At 42.3% G+C, this 25,770-nt stretch overlaps 2 protein-coding genes across 2 annotated transcripts in view; one reads left to right on the forward strand and one right to left on the reverse strand.

Moving 5' to 3' along the window:
• Positions 1-13: 13 nt before the first annotated feature.
• prepl (prolyl endopeptidase like) lies at positions 14-6,868 on the reverse strand. The gene is given in 17 exon segments (XM_029449476.1): positions 14-191; positions 282-370; positions 1,330-1,456; positions 1,986-2,135; positions 2,416-2,494; positions 2,496-2,630; positions 2,850-3,025; positions 3,290-3,502; positions 3,617-3,685; positions 3,687-3,809; positions 4,022-4,238; positions 4,316-4,442; positions 4,540-4,610; positions 4,707-4,878; positions 5,154-5,220; positions 5,416-5,541; positions 6,498-6,868. Coding segments are annotated over 17 exon segments (2,148 nt in total). The 5' UTR covers positions 6,630-6,868; the 3' UTR covers positions 14-116.
• The window catches only part of camkmt (calmodulin-lysine N-methyltransferase), a 92,163-nt gene continuing 72,553 nt past the window's right edge, over positions 6,161-25,770 (forward strand). The window contains exons 1-4 of the mRNA XM_029449477.1: positions 6,161-6,287; positions 7,185-7,377; positions 8,512-8,690; positions 9,202-9,266. Coding sequence (XP_029305337.1) covers positions 6,256-6,287; positions 7,185-7,377; positions 8,512-8,690; positions 9,202-9,266 — 469 coding nt within the window. The 5' untranslated portion in view covers positions 6,161-6,255. The remainder of the gene's footprint in view (positions 6,288-7,184; positions 7,378-8,511; positions 8,691-9,201; positions 9,267-25,770) is intronic.

Here is a 25,770-nt window from a genome sequence, read left to right on the forward strand (position 1 = left end):
CACTGTCCATGCTGTCGTCTCTTCCACTGGTATGGTTAAAGATTTGGGCACCATTATGTCATCATAGTTGTCGTTCTAATGGTAGATGTTTGGGTCATTGATTCCTGGTAGGCGTGCTATCTCTTCCTCCTCCGAGGTCGAGGAGGGTCCAGGCCCAGCTCTGTGTATAGAAATGCTAGTGCGAGGGCTTCCTGTGTCCGGGAGAAAAGACAGAGGGAAAAGCTCTCAGTCTGTACCCAATAAGTCAACTGATAAAACATGTTTGCAGTAGAGTGCATTACCTCCTCCAGCATCAGCTCGAAGTCTTCTGGTCCGAGGTGATTTGCTCCAGGTTGGATATTCAGAACTATGTTTGGTGCTTGTTCACATTCTAAAACAACAAGGAAGACCGAGAGACGGAGGTCAAAGGCAGAACGAGGGAGAAGAAGATCTCTAACTTTTCCCTTATCTTATTATATGTCCACTTTCTCCGCTCCCCTCCTCTCTCTGTCCAGTTGTCCCACATGTTCTCTCTCTCTTCTCTGACTGTCTTTACACTCCTTTCTTTCATTCGCTCTCCCATCTGATATTGCCCTCCCTCTTCTCAAACCCCACCACATTATCCCCCACTCCCCGTCTCTGTGGTACGGGCTGTTTCACAAGTGCGGTCTTGACCTTGACAGCTCCCAGTCTGTGGCGTCTAATCTCTTGCTCTGATACACTATCTCTTTACCATGCTAATAGGCCTGCCCACCCGCCTGCATGTGTCTATGCCATCAGCACTTTATCAAAGACTCCGGAGAACAGAGAGAGACAGATTAGGGAGACATATACACACACACACACAGACACTTAAGCTGCCTGGTGTATGTGTGTATGAACAACAGGAAAGGGAGAGAGATAATGTGTGCATTCGAAACAAGAAGAGTGGAGGCAGTGCCAGAGAGAGAAAGGGGTGTAAAGAGGAGTACCACCAATGTGGGGAAGGCAGATTATAAGTGAGAGGGAGAAAGAGCTGGTCTATGGGGAAATGAGAGCAATTAGCTGACACACAGACACACACACACACACACACACACACACTATACTACAAGGTGACCTATACTATACTTTGGTCATGAACTTCAAATGCTGTTAGCAGTTTCCCCCAGGCAGACGGCCATACTTGTGTTTCTGCTGCCTCTCCAGACATGCACACTGACACTACTGTTGGGAGCTGACCCTGAACTATTAAAACCTCGGATGATGCAGAACACACATTTATACAATAGCTTGTATGGCTGCACACATTTGCATCTAGGTGATCAATCCATGTTTAAGCTGTTGTGAGAGTGTACAGTGTGCACGTACTTGACTTTGGTTTCACGGTGAAGTGTGTATGAATGGCGTTTTTTAGCTGCTCGGTGTATCGGAGGACACCTGCCAGAGGAACCCTGGCGTCACCGCTGTAGGCAGTCAGCAGAATCGATGGGTAGCACTGGCACACAGAATTACAAACACACACACAATCACACAAATATAATTATCCTACAGTAGTTCACAGTATGGTGGTAAGCAAACATTATTGATTATTAATAGTCCTATGTATCTCTCACATTTATAAGGCCTGCTGGTACATTTTTCAGAATAGATTATTTATCAGAGGGACTGGAAGCTGCTTGAGTTTTTCTTTATCCGCTGCAAGGATCTAAGGACAGAGTGTGTCGTATGCTGTAAAAATGGCAAATTCATCATTTGTGATATTGGGCTATATAAATAAAAAATAATTGATTGATTGATGTAAATGCAACAAATTGAGGGCAAGGGAATTTAAACATTTAACAGTCTGAATTATCTCTGTTACCTACCAGAGCAGGCCAATTTAATTTAGTAAAACTAAAACTACATGGTAGTTTATAAATCAGATTAAATCTCATATGATTTTAGTCCCAGTAGATGAAACTGCTGATGCCAAAATGCATAAACTGCAGCTACATGTTTGTCTTTCACGGTCTTCCTCTCCGTACCTGAGGGGTTATGTTGTGAAGGGGACAGTAGGAGGAGATAGTGAGTCTATGTTTTGGGTTTCCTACTGGGTCCCCCCATTCTTCTCTATCCTCCAAAGTTAGAGGCAGGCTGGGATCCTCCATAGTTCCCAAAACATCCAGGAAAGGAGCCTAAACACAGTAAAATAAGGCTTTAGGTGTGTGTGTGTGTGTGTGTGTGTGTGTGTGTGTGTGTGTGTGTGTGTGTGTGTGTGTACACTGTGGTGTAATAAGTAGAGAGAATGCCCGTCTATCTATATTTAACTCTTACATATTGGCAAACTCCTGCTCTATTAAAGTGCCCTTGAGGAAGACACAGAGTCCCTAATATTCTTACATAGAATAACACTTAAAGCTAAACACTCCAAGTAGCCAGCATGCAAACACACACATATCTCAGATGACATCTTACCTGCAGTGTGACAGCACGCATCATGTGTGGGTGTCTGTTACACAGTGCTCCCACTGGCACAGCCCCAGCACTGCAGGCTAAGGGCAGTGAGTGAAGAAGAGGAGACTCCTAAGGAGAAGAGGTGATGGAGACAGGCTTGGAGGTCCTGCACTCCTCTCTGCTTCCCCTCTACACAAGCTTGTCTTTGCCAGGAGAGACCCCGCTCTCCTCCACCTCTAGGAAGGGGTAAAGGTAGATAACACAGATTGACTTCAATACACAAGTTTTGAATTCCAGACGTAATTTGCCCTCACAGAAATGTTCTTACCGCACAACATCAATACACAATCAATATAAGCACAGCTGTTACCAACATAAAGCATGCCTCTCATCACCAGATAACCTGCTGAGCCAATCATGTTAGTTTCTAGGCTTCTGGAGAGGCAATGCGTTACCTGATGTGGCAGTAGGCCAGAGCCCAGCCTTGCTCCAGCAGCAGCCTTTTCTCTGCGCAGAACTCCATGTTGAGATCTCTGCCATAAGCTCCGTAGACATGGACGAGCAGTGGCGCCTGTTTCAAACCCTCCACAGGTCCTGAATGAAACAGTGTCACTGGCACCAAGGTGCCATCCTACAGAGGACAGGAAGAGGGACGTTAGGAAATCTTAAACAATCTTGAAACCGCTATTAGATATTTGTTTTGGAAACGTCATCACCTGCCCTTCTATGTGCTAGCTGTATGTGTGCATGACTGTGTACTACTGAGATCTTCTTTCTCTGGTGGATAGTTGCCAAAAGAGCTTTACCAGCGGACACTTGAGTCTGAATAGAAAACGCTCACCTCCCAGCAGCTGATACTGTTTCAGTGTGTGTGTGTGTGTTCCAGTGTTCTCACTTGGCTGCAGGCCTCTAAGCGTGTGGTGGCATTCTTGCCCTGGTTCCCAGGGGAGGACTCATCTTCAGTGTCTGATGAAAGTATCCCATCCTCAGGGTATAGACAGTAGGGCACCGGGAAGTGGACTGGAGATGAAATTAAGAACTCTAACACACTGCGTTGGTCTGCCGTGCCGGGCTTCTTGGTTTGGATGGCACAGGCCCAGGAGGGGAGCTTGGACCAAGAGCAAGCAAAATGGTGAAAAAGTTATATGACTAATAGCCAGCAAGGAAGTAAGATGTAAGATGTGCAAAGAAAGAAAATAAATAATTCAAATAGAGTTTCCACCTGTACAGTGTATGCCTCCTTGGGATGGCTCAGCGGGACTACGATCAGGACGAGTTCAGCAGCTGCTGCTTCTTGCAACCAACACACAATGGTCTCCAACCACGTCCATGTCTTTGACAGCAGTGCCAGGGTCGGGGCAAAACAAAGGCACCCAGGAGACCATGGATGGCTCTGAGAGAGGGGTCTGAACCACCTAGTGAAAACATTAAATATTTATCAGCATGTTGTTCTCCTTCCAAATGTAATTCTCTGTGATTTACCACAGCAGAATCAAGTTACTGATAGAGACCAACTACTTCCAGTCAAAGCAGTTAACATTACAATTCAAGCATTTTTCAAGCACTTTCAAGGGAGCTAAACCAAAAACATAAAACAGTGTGTGTTTAGATGTGCATTGAGCTCTACCTGATATTCGTGTCCAGGCCCTGTATTAGTCAGTATAATCAGAGACTTTCTCCAGTGCTCCACATGGTACAGGAGGTCCAGCTGGCGTGGCTGAACCAGGAAAGGCTCTAAATGGGATGTTGTCCTATCTATGAACAGCACCTCTGAACTGGTCCTGCTGTTGCAGTTAATGCTCAGTATCTGCCGGTCTCTGGAAAGGGCAACCTCCACAAACACACTGGGGAGATGGAGATGTATCAATTAGACATGGTGTGGGAGCAGACACAGCTTTAATGTGAGATGACTTACACTTACTCAGGATGTGTTTCCTCATACACAGAAGCTATCCTGCTTCCACTGGAGGTCAGGTCCAGCCGAAACACTGCGGTGCAGCGTAGACCCTCCAGAGTCGTGTAGAACAGGACATCATCCGTGGCCCACTCTTGACCCATGCACACAAAAATACCCTTTTATTTTAGCCAGTGCACTATTAACTGGATCGCATTTTTTATTATTATTGCAAACTATTTAAAACGTACCAAAGCTGAAGACTTTGTCCAGTGTAAATGTGACGTGTGGGGGATCAAGATCAAGCTTCACCACCACACACCTACATGGTCACAGGACAAGCATCCATTTATTCATTCAGTTTTCATTTGCTGCCAAATAAAAGGATACTTTGCATGTTTAATTATAGTCTTTTCACCTTAACTCTTCTCTGTGAGTAGTTTTTAGTGTGGCAGCAAGATGCTTTTCCTGTGGGGACAGACGTATTCTCTGGACAGTCCACTGAATCCTCTCTTTATTCTCAAGTCCTGTCTTCTCCTGCTGCCGAGAGACGTGTCCTAAATGTAACACCTGCTCTGGCTCTGGGTCGCCTACAAACAGAGAGAGGAAACGGACTCATTCATAAAAGTGAGATTCCTTATAATAGGATGCATACAAAGTTGCAGATGCATGGGAATAGGGTTATATAAGGAAAAAGGTACTGTACTTCTGGTTTACTTTATGTCTTCTTTAAAATATCTTTCAACTAAATGTCTATGAAGGAACTCCAGTGGTTAGAATGCAATATCATTACAGGGCTCTGTTCTCAAGTTTCTGACTTTACGAGTTGTTACCAAAAGTAGTCAAATTCATGTTTTCTGCTCACTTTGTCTCCGGTCCATTCTGTAGATGCCGTCACCCTCAATGAAATACACATGGTGAAGTCCACAGACCTGTGTCAAGAGACATTACAAATGCCTCAAGTTCACAACTGCCAATGAGTGTAATTTGAGTCTTCCACATCCTACTAACCCCACACAGAAATGCTGTGTTCCTGACACCACCAGAGTGAATGTTGGTGTCCTTTACACATGAGGTTGTAAATCATAATGAAATAGTTCAAACCCGAAGCAGAAGGCAGTTCTTACCAATGAGGGATCAGGCATGTTGGAGAATCTGCGGTATGCTGCCTTCAGTCTCCTGTTGAAATACTTCTGTAAGTCCTTGTACCTCTCAAGTCCACAGCTGAGATGATCAACTGAGTTTGTAGTGTCCTGAAATAAAACAACTTAAAAAATTATGTGTGGCAAGGGTTGCTGTTCAAATCAATATTCTGTGCAGGAGTCACTGCAACAATATACTGAACGTCTAAACAAGATTGTATAGCAGTGGTGTATAGTATACTGTAGTTATTTGTTGTAATATAAAGTGATTTCTCAAAGTGTAAGTATGGGAATAAGTGATATAAAGCCTGCTTGTTATTATTAAATACCAGAGTCTTAATTCATCAGTCCTAAATTCTTCCCATGTGAAATTATGTTTCTATTACACGTAAAAGAAAGAAAGAAAGTAGGTTGTAAGGATTGGCAAAGAGGTGATTTGGTAGGTTGGTGTCATGACATTTCAATTTAACAAACATGTTGACTGATTGATCATTTGTTGTTCTCAAATTCCAAAATGTATCTTAGAATACTTAATGTAAGTCTTATAGGAAATAATTGAAATGAAAACTTTGAGCATTAATTATACTGTGTAGGTGTTCACGTGTCCATTCCCTGAAGCTTGTTTTCCAGGTGAGTGCAGTGAGCCACATCCAGAAGGGCTCAATGTCAGCCCTATGCCCCTGCCCTATCTGTGGCTTCGTACAAGACTAGTTTTGTCAGCCTGGTGAAAAGACATCGTTACTTTTGAATAATGAATGACTTCTATCTAAGAGATAGCTTAACAGTCAGTCCTCTCCAGTGCTTGTACTTAACTTGAGTACTTCTATGTTGTGCTTCTACTCCACTACATCTCAGAGGTAAATATTGTTGTTTTACTCCATATATATATATATATTTATTAAGAGTACTTTTTACTTTTGAATCTTTAAGTAGCCTACATATTGATGCTAATACTTTGGACTATTACTTGTAACAGTATTTCCTCAATGTGGATACTTTTACTTTAAGTACAACATCTGAGTACGTGAGCAGAAACAGCATATTTAAAGTTAACTGAACACCCTTACCGACGTGTAACAACGATGGACCGACATGGAGAGCCATGTTCTCCGTTTGCAAATGGCCAGCTCCCAAAATCGTAACCGAGATGGTGAAACGAGACGAACCGGTGAACACAGCAGAGAGGAGAGGAGCGCCATTACGACGATTGAACGGTTTATTAGCTACATTAACACGTGATAGCTGTGATTATGTGGTTTTAGGTAGCTAACTGACACTGTCTGGTACATTTATGTCAGTCATATCGACAATAAAACACGTTTCACATGACACATAGGCGTTGTATTTCAACCTGAAATGTGTATTCATTCATTAAATCAAACGTCCTGTCGTTGGGTAACCGTTGACAGCAGCAAGCAAATTCTATGCACGTGCATGATTTCCTAAACAAAGCCCACAGTGGATGACGTAGTGAGCAACGCCAGACTAAAATAATCGAATTCAGACCATGAGCAGCCGGCAGTTTGTAACTGACAATCGAGCATGATTGTTTCGATAATCTATTGCTATGTCTCAAATGCCAAAAGTGTACGGAAGTAGCATGTATCCATTGTGGGTGTAACAGGTGATTACAGCCAAGCATATCTGCGAGCAGTTCTGCGTTGGTGTAGTTAACAGAAAAAAGCCTTATTTTTGTATAACCACATATCTACCGATAACTGTGACAGCCTTACAAGGCGTAACATTGTTTGCAGATTTATTTCCACCCACATCTTCAAAGATAAAATGGAGAGGGACTCCAACGGTACAGCAGAAAAGACCGAGCCGGCATCGCTTTTGAGGAAAAATATTAATGAAGACATCTGCGCAGCTAATTCCCACAGCTCTCGGGATAAGACCTGTGGTGCTATTGATGTCGCAAAGGCCAGGTGGACTCTCCTGAGACAGGTAAGTTATTGTTAGCCTCAAAAGAAAGCATACACCTCTTGTGGTTTGAGACTATTTTCGCGAGCATATTTGCCAAATGTGAATGTTCAGCATACAAATGTATTGTAATTTTGATTCAACGTTTGAATATTTGTCCTGAATATTTATAACTGTGGAATAATAAGGGTGATGGCAACATATTGTAGCAGCCAGCCTTTTTCCTTTATTATGTTTTCTTGGCTACAAAGTCATTGTTTACTAAACTTTGAAATACAATTGTACTATGTAGTTCACATTGTATTTATTCCTTGACCACGCTGTGTTATATATGGATAGGGACATTTCCTATGCACTTTAATATACCTATTTCAGTGTGTTAAAGTATGCTAGTCTCTTTAATCAGCAATCTTGGTTCATTAATACTCTGATCTACTATGGCATAGAGAATAACTTGAAGCTTAAACATCTGCTATTTTATCAACAAGTGATGTTATAACAATATATTCCAGCTTTACAGTAACTTTGTCACCAGTAATAATTTGGCTCTCTCCTCTGACCATAGAATCTGATCAGCTAAGCTTGTACAAGAAGCTTGTACACACGAGCAGTAGCTGTTAAAGTAGGGCTTTTACTTTTTCCCATAGATGGGCATTATACAGACGTTGCACTCGGCTGCCAAGAAAAGCTCACAGCAATGGGGCCATATTGCATTCTGCATTTCTTCCTCCTGGCGCAGTAATGAACTCCATGTGTATGGACAGCAATCACTCTATATATATAATTCTGTTTAATTATACAAAACAAATTTAACTTTGTTTACAACAACACAGACTTAAAGTATTTATCTTTTGGTTTAGGTTCAGGGAAAACATGACATTGTCATTGAAATTGTGGACGAATGAGAAATGTAAAAGTTATTAAACAATGTCCTACTCCTTCATTGTATATTATGTTTTTTTCAAAGGATCGCTTGTCTGTTAAAGTGAAACCTCACGCTGCCAACACAGGAACACATGACTGATTAATCCTGCGAATGCTAAGACATTACAGTTTATGAGAAGATTTTCTAGTGAAAAGTGTTGAAACGTGTTTTTTTTTTTTTGTGGAAATTGAAATCCATTTAGTCGCCTTTACTTCCACTCTCGTCTCCCGCAGGTGTTGCGTCAAAAGCAGATGGACACTCCAGAGGTCAAACAGGTGTCCGTCCGCAGGTTCGCCACGTTTGACCTTTTCAGCAGGAAAATACTTCTGACCCAAGACCCTAGTGATACCTCAGATGACCAGTGGGTGGAGTACAGAAGCGTCTACTTTCCTGAATACAGTGCCTTACTCAGGTACACACACTTGAATGGCTGCACATAAGGCTCTAGTTTCATGCTACCGATACTACAGCCCAACAGAGTTCCTGGTTTATACAGTGTCATGCTGCTTTTATCATTCAGGGTAAAAGAGTATAGATGATGACATTACCTAAAAGTATTTAGATTCTTTAGTTTATTGTGAATCTCTAGAACAAACCACACTGCATATCATGTCATTAAGGCCTTTCATCATCAAATGCTGTTGGATTGATGGTTATTTGTAACTTTGATGTCTAATTTTTACTTAAAGTATGAACGTTCTGTAAATTACATCTGACTACATGTTGAAACCAAACATTTTAAAGTATATTTTCATATGTAAGAACTGTTTTTAAGTACTTTTGCCAGACACTTCTGCAATGAAGTAATGTCAACTTTTGAGATTTGCAAATAAATCCATACTTAATTTAAAACAATAAAAAACAAACCAAATATAGTTTTTCCCCCAGCCGCTGTGTAATCCTTGTATATTTCTCTCTCTCAGGGATAACATGGGGCCTATCAGAGTTAATGAAGTGCTTAACAGTTTCGACAACACCGGTAATGTCTGTAAGTACATACTTTATCGTACTACTTGAAGGCTTTGTGTTCTACCTGCACTACTCTGGCTTTTATCCCACACACACACACACACACACACACACACACACACACACACACACACACACACACACACACACACACACACACTACAACTTTGGGTTAGCCTCTAGCTGTGTGCTGTTAGTGTTTGATTGATGGTTTGATGCAGGTGGTTTGATTCCATCTCTTTGAATGGGAGTTTGTCTCTTGTGTGGCTTCTACAGCGATTTATCATGTATGCTCATTCCTCCCAACTACCTTCAAATGTCCTTTAGAAGGAAAGTGGGATGCAGTCTTCTTATTCCTTCAGTGGACAGTGATGAGTGGTTTGGGAGAAAGGAGAGAGCATGACTCAAGCAGGGGTTTGATATGGAAGTGGAACACAATAGCCTTGGATTCACCTTCACTCCGTCAAGGTTTTGTGAGGCATTTAGCTCGACTGAGTTTACTTCTGGTTGAGTTGAACTCCGTTTTACTCTCTTTAGTTTGTTGCGTATGTCTTTTAGCAACGTAAATCCTGTCATGGAGGTTTTTCAACCAGACATGCACGAATGCTGTTTACATGAGTCAAATCTGTTATGTCAGCTAGTGTAGGACTGTTTATGAGATTACAATTATACTCCCTTTATAAGTACTTTATAAAAGGTAATGTTAATTGCTTGTGTATTTCTTGCATTACCACTACACGCTCAGTGGCTACTTTATTATGTACACCTGTACAATCCAATACAACTGTTCTGCCATAAAGTAAACTGTTATGATGCTTACACTTAAAAACAATGGTGTTAGTTCAATTCTATGTTTAGCAATGAGGGCATCGTTGGTGGTGGTGTTGTACTGGACTGCATTATATTGAGTAGGTTTTGTAATTGTTGTATGTAAATAGGGATTACAGAACACTAGAAACCCCTCTCAATATAATGTGTTGCAATACAACACCACTCAGTAACAGATATATATAAATACATTTACTCATTCCTGACAATGTCAACAAAAAGTGACTTTATTAATATACTATTGGCAGAAGTTATGGCAGAGCTGTTGCATTGCACTGCATTAGATTGTACAGGTGTCCCTAATAAACACAGCACACTGAGTGTATGTTGGTTCATTTGTGACTTGTATACAAAACATTACAATTCAACTTTATTTATCCAACTTTAGTAAAAGTGTGTCTTTGAATACATCTCTGCAGTATAAAATATTACAACAACAATAAGTATCATTAGAAACAACAACATGAGTATTAATACAGCGATAACAATATGGGTTCAGCTTCACAAACCTGCTCCATTGACGATCTACTAAGATGTGACCGCTTTCAAGTCATTATAAAGCACTTTCTGTGCAGGTCCATCTTCACAGGCATGTGATGGGTTATGACAAAGGTCATGGGTTAGGGTTAACCAGCCAGATGGCTCAACAGGAGTCAGGGTCAGAGGTGAAGGCCATGGCTAGGGGCTACTTCAGTGCACACTGGGATCTGACTATACAAGTCCTGACAGAGCTCAGTGGCACTTCTCATTCCAACCTGGTAGAATGGATAATCCCTTTTCTCTACAAGGACACAATAGGATCAATACTTTTGTCTTGGGAGGGAGAATATGAAGAGGTCATCATGTTTTTGCCTTGTGGCACTCGAGCAACCTTCACTGTGCTGTTTGTGATTTGCATTTCTCTCATTCCGCTGTTTCCTTTCTCTTGCTCCTGTAGTATCTATACAGTAGTAACTGATCTCTTCACTCTTCCCTCACACGGCTTACTGTATAACCCTTTCGTCCCTCTTTCTCAATCCACCCCCCCCTTACCATTTCTCCTCTTTTTCTTTATTTCTTCCACCCCCTTCATCCCTCTCTCCTCCCAGCTGGAGTCGTGCTCGGCCAGATGGGTAACTGAGTTCCTGACTTGGCCGGTGGATTAGCACAGCCGGAGATGAGAGCATAAAGGTGGGGAGAGGAGAAAAGGGGGCGAAGGGGAGATGGTGGGTGGGCATGCCAGAGGTGGAGTGTGTGCGTGTGTGGATATGTGTGTGTGTGTGTAAGGAGTGGAGCGCCACTAGCAACGGGACCTCGTTCCTCAAACAATGAGCCAGCCATCTCCCTCCTGTTCTCCATCCCATGTTTGGGACTAGTAATGCGTGAGATCAATTAGGATTGGTTGAGAGGAGGCTCTGAAAGGCCCAGAGGTGACCCTGTCAGAGCTCTGGGGTATATTTTTGGGGATGGGAGTCAGAGAGAAACCCCTCTAAATACACAAAAACACACACACACACACACACCTACTTATGTGTGCTCCTCACAAAGATATACATCCACACAGTCTTGCTAATGAACACATATTCACTTTGCCCACCATCACACCCTCTCCACCTTTCCCGCTATCTTGATAATCCCCCTACCCCTGAGGTGTGGACAAGACCAAATCCTAGGGGTCCTTGTCCTCCTGAATAGCAGGCTAAAAAGCCTGGCCGGATTAGCCCGCTGCCTCCAAAATGTGTGGACTCAGCTTAAAATTGCTACCCCCCCCCCTCTCAGCGTGACATTCTCTGCCGGCTATTGTGTTTGTCCCACCACTGTGCACATACGTGAACAATATGTTGTTTCTTAAGGTGACGATAAGCTGGAGTCAATGGATTCATTTCAAGACCAGAAGAGCAGGCAATGAGTCTCAATGAAGATGTTTTAGGAAATGGAGAGTGTATCTTAGAGATGACATCATATCACTGAGAATACTTTTAAGTGTCTGGGACATTAGGACACTTCTGGCCGACGCTAATAAGCATTTTATTTCTTTAGGAAAACGATTGAACCGCTAAATGAAAGCATATATATGGTTTAGTGGAGAGGACATGAATCATTTACAGCCCATCACCTGTTGTGTATATCGGACTGTCCTGTCACACTTAGTTGGGCACAAAGAAGTAAAAGTAAAATAATGGAATTGTCAAAAACTAAATGAAGGCTTTAATTACTTTTCTGATGAACTGGTTCGGAGTAAACTGTCCAGGTGGACTCTCAATATCTCTGATCTTATGGTATGGCATAATCACAGCGAGAAAATATTTTAGTAAATGAGAAGTGTGTGTAGACAATGTATGCTATTAAAAGAAAAAGTAAAGTATTCTGTCTGTCGCCCAGACTTTGAATTATTTCTATAAATGAGTATTTGAAGCAGGTAGACAAGTTATTTTTGGAATGAGTTTCTATGACTTCATTTGGTTTTAGGACATTATTTTTTATTCAATTGTTGCCCATTTATAACAATGGCTGCTTGTTAATTGACCATCATTCGGCTCCTGGTGTTGACATTAGTGTTCTCTCTTTATTAAGGTCTGTTTGGGTCAAACCCATTTCAGGTCTGATCCCCCTCTGGTCTATTTGCATCAGGTCTGACAAATCAGATCCAAAGGCGCTCGCTCGTCTTTGGATCTGATTTCTCTTTAAAAAGAAAATCAATTAGTTTGGGTAGGTTTTCTATGAATGTGTGTGTGCATGTGTGTGAGCGCATGTGTGTGTGTGTGTGTGTGTGTGTGTGTGTGACACAGGTGACTTTGGTGTTGTAGATACTCACCTTCACTCCAAGTACAAAGCACCCCCTCTGGTGGCCGTTGAAAAGTCATGGAACTGCAGTTACATTTGTAACTCGTTATACGTCGTCAATGAATAATTGGGCCTCTTTCAGACTGATCTTGATCACTTTGAACTATTTGAACTCTGAACTTCCGACCTTCCTGGTTCTTTAGCTGACAGCGGGGGCTTGTAATTGTAAGAGAGCTTTGTACGGCCGTTGTTTGGGGTTTTAGGGGTGCTTGTTTCCTGCTAGGGATCAGGATTTTAGGACACAATACAGGCCCTTGAGGTTGGGTGACTAAGAATGCATCAGAGGAGGTGTGTGCATGTGTGTGTGTTTGAGAGGGTTTAGAAAGAGCTTGTTGACATTGCAGGGCTTTTGGTAAGGGGGCTTGTCGGGCTGTGGGGTTACTTGTTGGGTTCATTTTACAGGCAGAGGTCACAGTGACATACACACACACACACACACACACACACACACACACACACAAACTTACATTTGTGCTGCGTGTTTTAGCGTTTAGAATCTGCTACTGGAAGCCATGGATGCAGCTAAGCTCAGATTCACTAAGAGCAATGATTTCCCTTTTCGTGTGTGTGTGTGCGTGTGCGTGTGCGCATCTTTGTATGTGTAATCAAGAGACCAAGCATCTTAATGAAGCCTAATAGAGCCTTCTTCACTACAGCTGTCATTGTCTGAATGGCTACTGGCCTTTCAGCCTCTCAGTCATCCCTATTATCTCTCACAGACTTCACCTATCACCCCCACTGGTAAATACTAAGCCCTGGATGTTTGAGTGTTGTGAGGTTGAGCTGCGGAGGGGAAGCTGGTCAGCTGATCACTTCCCTGAGCAGCATGGGACTGTTTGTAAAGTGGAGAGAGGATAAATGTCAGTATAGGTAACATTTTTAATACCAAATAAGCTGTGTGTGTGTGTGTGTGTGTGTGTGTGTGTGTGTGTGTGTGTGTGTGTGTGTGTGTGTGTGTGTGTGTGTGTGTGTGTGTGTGTGTGTGTGTGTGTGTGTGTGTGTGTGTGTGTGTGTGTGTGTGTGTGTGTGTTCTGTACCCAGTGGATCAGTCACATTCATGTATGGGTGCTTAATGTGTTGTACGAGTGTCTCAGTGTTCTTAGTAACTCCTTTTGTGTGTTTGTGTGTGCATGCACATATAAGCATGTGCGTGTGTGTGTGTGTTGTAATAGGTGCCCCCCGTAGCCTCCCCTTGTGCCAAGCCTTTAGCGGAGCCCTGTTTGCATAATTATGCTAATTCATTGTGCCATAGTGCTAATTAGACCTTGTTAGACAATAGAGCTAGACTCGGAGCTGGCAGACACACACACACACACACAGATGCACGCTCACTCAGACTGTTGTGTCAATGACAAGGTTTGTGTCCCCCCCCTCTGCACTGTTTATAACGTGCTCTCTTTAGAAATGCTTCTCTACTGGTGTGCTCTGAACTGAGCTCAGGTGTCTTCACAATTTTGATTCAAACTAATGGAATAAAAATCAATGTCAAACAAGAGCACAACACAAACGTCCTCACAATGTAATAAAGTTGGTCCATGCCCAAACTGTCATTCTCTCTTATCCCGCACAGATATTGTTAATTGCTCCTCTTGCAGTAATTTGTTATATTTTTGAAATGCAGTTGGATAGAAGTCATTTATTTTAGAAAATACCTTGTGTAATTGGCTTTAAAATATTACACTATTTAGGGGGGGGGGGGGGGGAATAGTGTTCAAGACATTTTATCTAAGTACCTTGTAAGAGTTTATTTTTAAATCTAAATAAATTCTACTAACATGCTTCAGGAGAGTTTGAGTAGACGGCTTGATTTGTGGGAATTAGCTGGACTACCCACATGAGTTTGTGTTGAAGGACAAACCGTTCTGCAGGTACAGATTGGTTTTACACTAAATGACACGAGTAGATCTAGATTCTGTTCTTTTTTTTTTAAAGACAGGCTACATGTACCGCAAAGTGGTGAACAGGGTCAGTACATGTGGTTAGCCACGCAGCCTACACCCTATGTTTTTGAATAAATTGTGTGGTTTGTGAATTGAATGATAGTTTGATAGAAGCTAAATGAATCGTATAAAGCACCATTATGATGTTTGCTTCTTCTCTATGTTCTTTACAGTTGGATGAGAATGACTGCTGTTTAAGAGCATTTTGCCGCATTGCCACATTAATTGTTTCTAAGTCAATAATTTAACCACTAAACACAAAAAGACAGTCACACAGTAAGTGGATGTGGCTCTTAAAGTGTGTATGCACATGTGCATGTACTGTGTGTGTGTGTGTGTGTGTGTGTGTGTGTGTCACTTTGCGGTGTAGGAGTGGGGGTTAGAGGTAGTGTAAGCAAGACTTGAGTGGCTTGAGGGCACATTGAAAGAGTTGCCGGTTGACTTAATTGAAAGTAATTGATTTTCGCTTCTGTAGCCTTGTCTCCTCCATCCGTTCACTGGAGGAAACAAGAAGCAGGGACTCGCCTCAAGTACTGTTGGGTGTTGGAAGCTTCCTGACACTCGAGAAGTAAACAGTCGTCACACTGTATCTGAGCACAACTTGAAGCTAATGTGCAGATGCACACGTAGATGTTTATGTGCATGCACACATGCACACTGAAATTCCTTTCAGTAAAACACCATTGTGACTTTTAGCACAATAGTTTGTGTGTGTGTGTGTGTGTGTGTGTGTGTCTAGATGCGTTTGCACTATTACCAGTAAGCGGTGGGGATTAAGTTCAGGAAATGAGTAGAGCGTTAAAGGGTGCTTCCCTGCCCAGTGCTCTTGCATTGTCGCTGCTAATACTCAGCTAATTACAAGGAAATACTTTAACAGCGAGCTCAGCCCGTAACCCCTCATGTTTCTCCACTTCGTTCCCTGCCTTCTTAGGTTACCCCCTCACCCTAGAATTAGGGGGATGAAATGAAAGAGAGAAAGAAAAGAGAAAGAGTAATAACAGGTCTCTCGCCTCCCTAAAAGCTCGCCCTCCCTCTGGACGGATACAATTATTGGATTTTTCTCCATTTAAGTCACCCAACCCCTCTGTGCCCCTCCTGGCAATGTCCCCTATGGTGCCTAAGCTCAGCATACACTGGCCCCTCCAACCATGTAACACACACATACAAAGGAAGAGAGAGAGTGTATAATATCATTGAGTTGTGATTAACAGTTGGAACACCATTGCATCTACCAAAAGGCCATATCAGCAAAATACAATAAACTCGATGTTTATCCTTTAAAGCTTTTATTCATGTGAAAGCTTTTTTTTTTTAAGTTTAAACAAAATATACATGAGTTATTAAAAAAGCTAAGAATTCTGGACAAAGAAATGCTGTTTTTGTAGCACACATACTTATGTTTTATAAGTTGCGATGCCAACTCTCATGGTAATCAGAGCTAGGAAAAATCTATTTTTTTTGTACTCTTAGATTTTGAGTTAAAAGCTATAAAAGCCTCAAATATATTAGTTTCTCTAATTATAGCTATTTGTAGAATTTATCTTTGATTGCCGATTTCCAGGCGGCCTTGAAATCTTTTAAATCAGGCTTTTACATCCTCACATGCAGTCTTAAGGACGAATACCCCCCCTTCACTATAACTGCACACATTTATGGACCTTTTAGGTAACAAAGCAAAATGTATTGGGGGGGGGGGGGGGATGTAGCTGAACCTATTTCCTGTTTACACTGACTTTGTTTGTCTTTGTGTCCGTATGCATATTTGCGTGTACCATAAATGTATGCACACACACAAATGTGCTGAGTGTGCTTGCATTAGAGAGCTAAGTGATTAGTGCATTGTAGTTAATTTGGCTCTCCTCCCTCTTGTACCCATCATGTGCACCACGTGTACTTCCAAAGGCACAAGTGCACACATGAAAGTGCATCAGTGTGTGTGTGTGTGTTTGTTTATGCGCGTGCAAGTCTGTGTGTGAATGTCCCTGATGATGTTTTAAAACAAATAGATGATTAATGTGATTAGCGTGTTGGTCGGGGAGTGAAACGGCTGTAGTAAATGGCTACATGGTCATATGGGAATAGGCTTTGGCTCCACTCCAAACACTTAGTCAGTGTGTTTGTGTGTGTGTGTTTCAGTATTTCCTTGCTTTGTATTGGTTTCTGCATTGTACCTGATGTAAGGCTATAAAGAATAATTCTGCAGTTAAAAAAAAAAATGTTATCCAGATTTTTGTTTTCACATTTACAACACAAAACATAATTTTTATTTTTTATAAAGCAGTTTTCCCTTTTATTTCCCACCAGAACCTTTTTAAAGTCCATATGAAAGGTTTTAAGAGCTCAGGAAGCTGGTTACAGATTTATTTCCTGCCCTGAACATTGCTATGCTAACTCTAGCTAGGAACCAACTTCTTAGCTAGTACCTTTTATACATTATTTAATTTACAATACAATAGCGTGAGATGGGCATGCACAATGTATTTGGTCGTGGTAAGTGTGCAAAGTTATCGATAATGATCAAAACATGGATCCTTAGTTCCTGGAAGTGTTTCCTCAAACAGCCCGAGCAGAAGAGTGGAGCAGTCTTCAACCTGTCAACATGTCTTTGCTGAAACTGTCAATGTATTTGTTATTTAGCTCAGGAGCCATTAAGTTGCTTAGTGACTCACTCCAGAGCTTTAATGCACAACATGCTACAGTACTTGTTCACTCAGTACTTGTCAGTCTCTTTCTGTCTCTAGACCCCTAAATAGCCCCACAGGGGCCTTTAACTGTCAGTTTGCTGCGCTAACGCTAAAGTAAGTGTTGACGCTAATGGGTGTGCTAAATGCTAATGGAAGCTAGCGTGGGCCTCTGAGGGGAAAGTTAACTGATTTTCAAGTGGCCCCCTGAGAGAGTGTCTTAATCGCTAACTAGCAGTCGCATCTCTCTGGAGCTTCAGGCTGAAGGGACTAAAGCTGTTGGGGCTATTCTGACTGCAAGCTGCCGTACTCTGGTGGGGCTGTACTCCTTCTTATTATATTACGGGGACAAGATTTAATGCTCTACTGTCTGAGATTGATTTAAACTACGACATTTAGGAAGAGTTACAACATGAGATACTAACTAAATCTAGTTTTATGGTTCTGATGTTTAGAAACACTGCACATTGAGCATTTAGATTCCCTTTAATTACAAAGTTATTTGGCTTTTGATGAGTTTTAGGCATATTTCACATTCACCCACACGGCACACACCTCTTTGTTCTCTTATTCTGTTTGTCTATCTGTCCACAGCAGGCCATGGCGTCCACCCCCTCCCCTCTTGCTTTCTCTCTCTCTCGCTCTCTCTGCTCATTAATGAAGCCACATTTCAGTAGTGGTGACTAAATTGCTATTAGTAATTGATCACTTATAGGCCAGAGTTAGGAATATAAAAAACATGGAGTTCAATGGCTGGAAAGACACCGTCGGTTTTGAAAGTCTAATATACTTCAATTAACTAACATGTGTGCTCAACTTTCTGATTAGGTGTGTGTGTGTGTGTGTGTGTGTGTGTGTGTGTGTGTGTGTGTGTGTGTGTGTGTGTGTGTGTGTGTCTCAGTAGGGACAGAAGGGATTACGAGAAGATTGGTGTGCAACCAGGTTGCTAGACGGATCCCCTCCAAACTCTCCGTGCTGCCCCACTGAGCCTTTCATCGTGTGTGTGTGTGTGTGTGTGTGTGTGTGTGTGTGTAGGGCTGGAACTAGAGAGGGAGGTTAAGTGTGAGATCACAGATGTAGAAATTACTTTTCAGTACCCTACATCTTCTTACTCCCTCCCCCCCTTTCTTTCTTTCACTACTTTACATACAAATCCCAAAGCCTTATTTTAACTGAACTGTTTATTGTGGAGGTCGAATTATTTAAATTATTATTATTATTTTAAACTATTTTTGTAATTGAATGAACCATTTAAATACATATTTTAAGCAACACTTTGCTGTTTCTGGTTCTTACGTGTGAGGATTTTATACTCGTTATATATCATTGTAAATGGACTTACTTTGAGCTTTGGACAGTTTTAAGGACAAATATAATGTAATATAGAAAAATGTTCAATAATGTTTAAAAACAATTTTTTATTAATAATGAAAGCAATTGTTATAAGTAGCCTTATTATGGATACGTAGGAACATTATAAAAACAAAGCAATCCTTCAGATAAATGAACAAACAACTGCTGCTTGTCAGGTTTTAAAATATATCCAAATACCTGGTCAAATCTACATTTCTGTAAGATTGTTAAAAAGATGTTTCACTCCTGAAGCTGAGTCGTAGCTACAGGTTCGAACGTTCTCTTCCTTAGCTGCTGGTAACATCTTCCCACCCTGTTTCATTGCTCTCCTCCCTCTCTGCCTCCCTCTCACTCTCTCCACCCACCAGTGATTGCACAATCTTCCCATCACCACCATAATCATAACAGACCAGATTCTGTGCCAGTGTACTGCCATTACACACACACACACACACACACACACACACACACACACACACACACACACACACACACACACACACACACACACACACACAACACGCGCACATGTGTCCTGGAGGAGAAATACAGTTGGAGCTTTTATGCTGCTTTCCCAAGTGGCTGTTTTCGAGCGCAGCCACAATGGAGGGCCTAATGTGAATTTGTTTAGAGAGCTGGTTAATTGGAGTGGGATGCTCTAATTGCACCTCTTTCATGGTGTGTGTGCAGATGTGGATGTGTGTGTGAGTGTGTGGATGTGAGGGTCACATGGCCTTTGTTTGGACTGTGTGTGGGAAAACATTTGCTCAACTATAACTACACTACACAAACACTATAAGCTACATAACACACACATAAGGGGTGTGAAGTGTCTAAGTACAGAGAGCGGGAGGGAAACAAATAGAGGGAGAAAGAATACATGAATAGTACGCCTTATAATAGGTATAAGCTACTGTATGTGCAGAGCCCCCCAATTTATGTGAATGCATACCTTGTGTTTTTTTACACATGCATCTGTGGATTGTTCCCTCTGTCGCTTTTTGCTTGTGCTGTCCCCCAGTTGGGGGTGCTCTAAGTCTTTGTATGACTCCACCGCTGGCTTCTTTGTGTGTGTGTGTGTGTGTGTGTGCGTGCATGGATGCCTGGCTATTTGTATTTGGAAGCTACTTGCTAGTTTGACATCTGTGTTGCCATACCACAGTGTCCTGGTATGCCTTTTGACTTTTAAAAAGGCACATTAAACTCATAGATACTGTAGATATGCACATGTTTTAAATATAGGACTAATAGTTTTCAGTGTGGCTGTTAGGCCTTCTAGTAGTCAGCATCATTTTATATATATATATATATATATATATATATATATACAGTTCATAGGACAGCGCCCGGGGAGCAATAGGAGTGAAGGGGGATGTTCGGTGCCTTGCTCAAGGGCACCACAGCAGGGCAGGAGGTGAACTGGGACCTCTCCAAGTAGCAGTCACACTCCCATTTTGTTTAGGTCTGGTCGGTGACTTGAACCAGCAACCCTACAGCTCACAGTCCAAGCCCCTACTGACTGAGCCACTGCCGGACATAATCATCAGTGATGTGAATATAATGACGAAGTGGGTAAAGGCATAGAGTAGAACGGTCGGGTAAGTTCAGAAAATGACATCCCTTCACTATAATGCAGCTTTTAAAACCAGGGAAATCAACACTAATGCCATATTACGACATCCAAAGTGTCTCACGTCACGAGACAAGCAAAGTTTACTTTCTTTTCTTTTCTTCCCCTCTCTGTTCCCTCCTCCTCCTCGTCTGTGTCCATTTGATTTTTCCCTTCGACTTTTCCTCTTTACTTTCCGTCTGTCCAGTTCTCTCTCTCGGTCTCTGTCCACCAACCACTTATGTTGATTGTGTGTATGTGTGTGTTTGTATATGTGTGGGTACCTCTGTGTGAGTGCAAACACATGGCGTGCCCTAAGTGGGCCACAGGCCTAAAGCTAATCAATGATCGTCATTTAAGCCCATTCTCCACACACACACACACACACACACACACACACACACACACACACACACACACACACACACACACACACACACACAGAGCACAGTGCTTTGCTGATCAATTGAAAATAAGTGTTATTCACTTTTGCTCGTCTGCAACGTGAACAGAGCCAGGATGGTCCGTCTCTATTTCTCTTTAGACTTTTCTCTGTTTCTTTGTGTGCTTCTGTGTTTAGCTTTCATTGTTTGGCATTATGAGACAAGGGAGCGATCTCTTTTGTTGACGTAAGCGTATTTGTTTGCCTTTCTCTTTGCTTGTGAGTACGTATTGAGGTGCATTGATGTGTCTATAGGGTCAGTCTAAGAGGAGATGTATTATTAGCAACTATGGTCACTGTAGTTCCCTAGCAAGGCAATCAGACCACTTAAGAGGCTTCTTGGTCTATGGCCTCAAGCTTCCTGTCTCTCCTTGTATGTGTCTCTCTCTCTCTCTCTCCCTCTCCAACACACACAAAACGCCCAGCAGCCATGGCCCTGGCCATCACCCCTTATCTCCTCTCTCCTCACCCTGCCTCTGCTCCTCTCTACCACTCCTGCCTCCTGTCCTTTACCTCCATGGGGGGAAAAAAGGGACAAGGTCATGAAGATAAACATAGAAAAGTGAAAGTGGAAGAGAGATGGAGACAGAGAGAGCTGAAATGAACCATCTCATTTGGACATTAGCCCCTGGGCAGCTGTGGTGAGAGGCTAGCTAGCCTAGCGGATAATGCCCAATCGTGTATAAGGCATTATTTAGCTTGAGTTAGCCGGCTGCTTTGACAAGCTATTACTGGAAAGAGTGAAGCGCAGGGTAATGCAAGAGTGTGTGTGTGTGTCTGTGTGTCTGTGTGTGTGTGTGTGTGTGTGTGTCAGGTGGGTAACTGCCCCTGGGACGCGGTGGCATAGACATTGCTAGTGCACTGGAGTCGTGTGCACCCCACACAAATACACACTAATGCATGTGTGTATTTGTGTGTGTCTTGACAGCATGCTTAGTGGACGGTTTCCATCCATGCACAGTGACGGACAACATTACCACAGACAGTCAGCTCTTTGTGCTGCATATAAACCCCGTTCACTTGAGTAGGCTGTTTAGTGAAAGGTCCCCTAACCCCGGTGACACTGAGGCGTTTGATTGTGGAACCTGTGAATCTGTTTGATATTTGATAAATGATTGTTAATATTAGTTTATGTGGTTACAATAACTAGGTGCATTGTCTGCACGTGTGAAGCAAGGGTCCGTGTTACTGCAATCATCAGCAATGCAGATGTTTTAACCTCTGACCCCGATATCTACCATAACAGCCACGAGCCTCTCCAACTTTCTGACCACTCAGAGGATCGAAACAACTATTATGCTGCTATGAATGTCCCCACTTACTGTATGTTTTTCTTAACACCCCACATTGCTGTTTGACAGAGATACCGACTTACCGTGTTTGTCTGATCCACTGTTCTCCAAAGTGTTCACTTTCAGGGAATCTGTAAAAAGCTGTATAGTTGTTTATAATGGCACAAAGTAAATTGTCTAAAACACACATTGGTGAAAATAGAAAATAGAAGTTGTTACTGAGCTTAAACATACTGACTTGTATCCATTACTTTTTAATTGAAGTTCAAATGAAAGTTGGCCTTTATTCATGCTCATGTTTTGTTATGTTAAGTCCTCAATTTTGGGCTTTTAGGATAATTTATTTTTGTATTTATCTAAAATAAATCCAGTAGTAATGATGTACTTGTCCTTCATAAAGAACCAGCAAAGTAAAAAATGGATGGGCTTTGAGAGAAAAGGGGAGAGGCGAGGACAGAGACGAGGAGAACGTCTAATAGAGATATATCATTACACTGTTATATGTGTAATCTATTGTGCTGCCATTGAACAGCAGCAGCATGAGTTTGGCAGTAGGCCATGCACACACACAGACACTGTCACACACACACACACACACACACACACACACACACACACATACGCACACGCTGTGCCTCCAGTGGGGCAGTAATAGAGGGTGTGAGTGTATTAGTTGCTACAGTCCAAGTGTTAAGTGCTGGCCTGGTGTGTGTGAGATCGATGACAGCCGGGCGGCCCCTCATCTACACACACACACGCACACACATAGACACACACAGAGCTGCGACACATAGCCTGGGGTCAGGGGTCATTCGCAAACATCGCTGTCTCTCAAACACACACAGACATCTCTCGCTCTACTTTTGTGCGTATATACGTATCAAAAACACTCTGTGTGTATTACACATACACACACAGCCATACATATACCCACCCTGTCCTGTGACTGTAGGGAGGGGCCTGCTGTCAAGCACCGGTGGTCCATCGATACTCGGGCAGAGCACTAATGCCTGCTGTCTGCTGATGGACGCTGGCCTGCCTCCAGGGACCATTATACTCACTGGGACACAGACAGACTCACACATACACAAACACACATCGTTGCACTAACATGGAACACATAGACAAACCTTACTAGGACTTGCAGGCTCCAACACCGCACATTCACTTACACACAGCAGATACATGCATATACAGTTGCATTTTAATGTGTATTCAGAGGACATGGTAAAACTCACAGTACTGTTGGATGCAACAAGGGTACTGTTATGGTGGTACATTATCAGTTTGGTTGGAAATAAACCCTCAGTATTAATACCTAAAAAAGTCTTAGGACACTAAGTGTTACTTTATGTAAAAGATGTATTAAAAAGAAAATCCCCTGAAGCTTTGCAGTAAACCGAGAGAAACACTAATTATGTCACTAAAAAAAGATTGTTTTAAACTCCTATTCAAGCAAGTTAGTCTGTGCAGATCGGCGACACTTCATTTGCCGCAGTGCTGATGTAGTATTTTATGATGCCATCCCACTCAATCCGATTCTTTGCTGTCCTGAGCCAGGCAGTCGGGTCTTTAGGTCATCAGCATTCACATGGCTAAAATCACCAGAGTGCTGCCGGATCAAGTGCTATGTTCTGATCCTTTGCCTTGCTATCCATCGAACTGCAATCCAGACACCATTAGTGCTTTCTCTTCTCTACTTTCACTGCGGCTCTTTAGTCCTTTTCTTCATTCTCGGCACCACGCAACTCGTTTTTGCAGCTTCCTCAAATCCATCCAATTGAACACACTCTCGCAGATCTGTACTGTGTGTGTGTGTGTGTGTCAGGCTCAGCGCCTCTTTAGGTGAATTAGCTGAACAACAGACTTGCTGAAGAGAGGAAGATGATAGAACAGATATCTAGGAGACCCTACAGTGGATGAAGTGAAATTGGTTCATGTGCCTGAATTCTTCAGGTGTTGTACCCTTACCTTACCTTACCTTACTTTACAGCAGGGTTCTCACAATATCGCAAGAATTGCAGTATCACATACAACACGACATTTCCATCTTGTCAGGCCTCAAGTAATGCGTTTCTGTCCAGCCAGTCAGTGTCCGGACCATTCAGCGTTCTGTGAGGAGCTACTGCCAGCTACAACCTTAGTAGAGGTTAGCACAGATCTTGCAATAGCATCTGCTATATCAGAACTGTAAAGTATTTCTTCATTGAAAGAACAGCACTAAAGGCTTCTCTAGATGGAAGAGATGTTGTCCCGACTGTCTTCGGTAGGAGTTTGATTGACAGATGGTTCATCCAACCACCTGCCAAGCAGTTTTTGAATGTTCCAGACAGTTAACCAAAGACGTGTTCTCAGTTGGTTCTGTGTAATAATTTGTGTTTTCTATTTATAGGCTATATTTCGGCACCCCCAAAAGTGTTAGTGGCTAGCCAAGTATTATTAATCATTCAGAGGAAACAACATATTAACGTAATACATACAGATCATTGGACATACCTAATGAATACGTCAGACCTGTGGCAAACATTGTGCTGTCCTAGTTGGGAAAACCGACCATAAAACTGACCAATAAAGGAAACACAATGTTGGACACCATGTAACACTGAATGCAATACATGAACATTTCTATGTCATATAGTGGGGAGTGGATATTTGTCAGTGGCTGGTCTCCTCACACAGACGCCGCAGGTACACAAGCGGCAGCAGAAACCGTTTGACCTCCCATCAGTGTGTGTGTTAGTGCCAAAGGCTGATGGAAATGTCCATAGTTTGCAGGTAACCAAAGGATTTGACATATTTATATTTTGACCTGGTGGGGGAGCTACTTGAGAAGTCAGAAGATTATCAAAGTGCGTGCGTGCGTGCGTGCGTGCGGTAAAGTGTACTAAAGTACCCGTTGAACATATGTCTGATTAACACGTTCAATGAGAGTGCTATAAGGAAAATGAATAGCGGTTCCTTTGCACGTGTTAAATTGTTTGGATTGTAAAGGCATCCATCTCCATGCTTAGCTGCATGCTGTTATTACCAATAGATTTGTTCAGATTTAGTCATATAAACATTTTCCTAACTGAGAGGCTGCTTTTATGTATAGTAACAATTTCATTGAATATCAATTTAAAAATATCACCAAATACCATTGTGATCTCATTCAGCCCTTTGTATACATGGTTGTCAGCAACAACAAGTCTGGTTTTGTTCCAATATTGATATCTGTTCTGTGAATTCCTCATTAGACCAGCTAATTACTGGCTCACACTGCACCAGAGTCTTTGTTTCGTTGGCTCTGCACATTAAAAGGCATCCCTAGAGCCCAGAGAAACCACAGTCCCATAATATAATACCATAAGGAAGGGGAAAGTGTGACAAGTTACAATAAAGCTCTTGACGGTGTTTGGAGTAAATCCATATTAGATGAAAAGAATAATTACAGTTTGATAGAAATGTGTGGCTCAGGGGGAAGTTGACGTCTTCCAAAAAAACCCTGTGTATATAAGTGCTGTGAGGGGCTACATGCTCAGTGCGGAGGCCACTCTCTCCGTCTCTCTGTGTGCT

Source organism: Cottoperca gobio, chromosome 15, assembly GCF_900634415.1.
Source record: "Cottoperca gobio chromosome 15, fCotGob3.1, whole genome shotgun sequence".
In the NCBI taxonomy this organism is placed as follows: domain Eukaryota; kingdom Metazoa; phylum Chordata; class Actinopteri; order Perciformes; family Bovichtidae; genus Cottoperca; species Cottoperca gobio.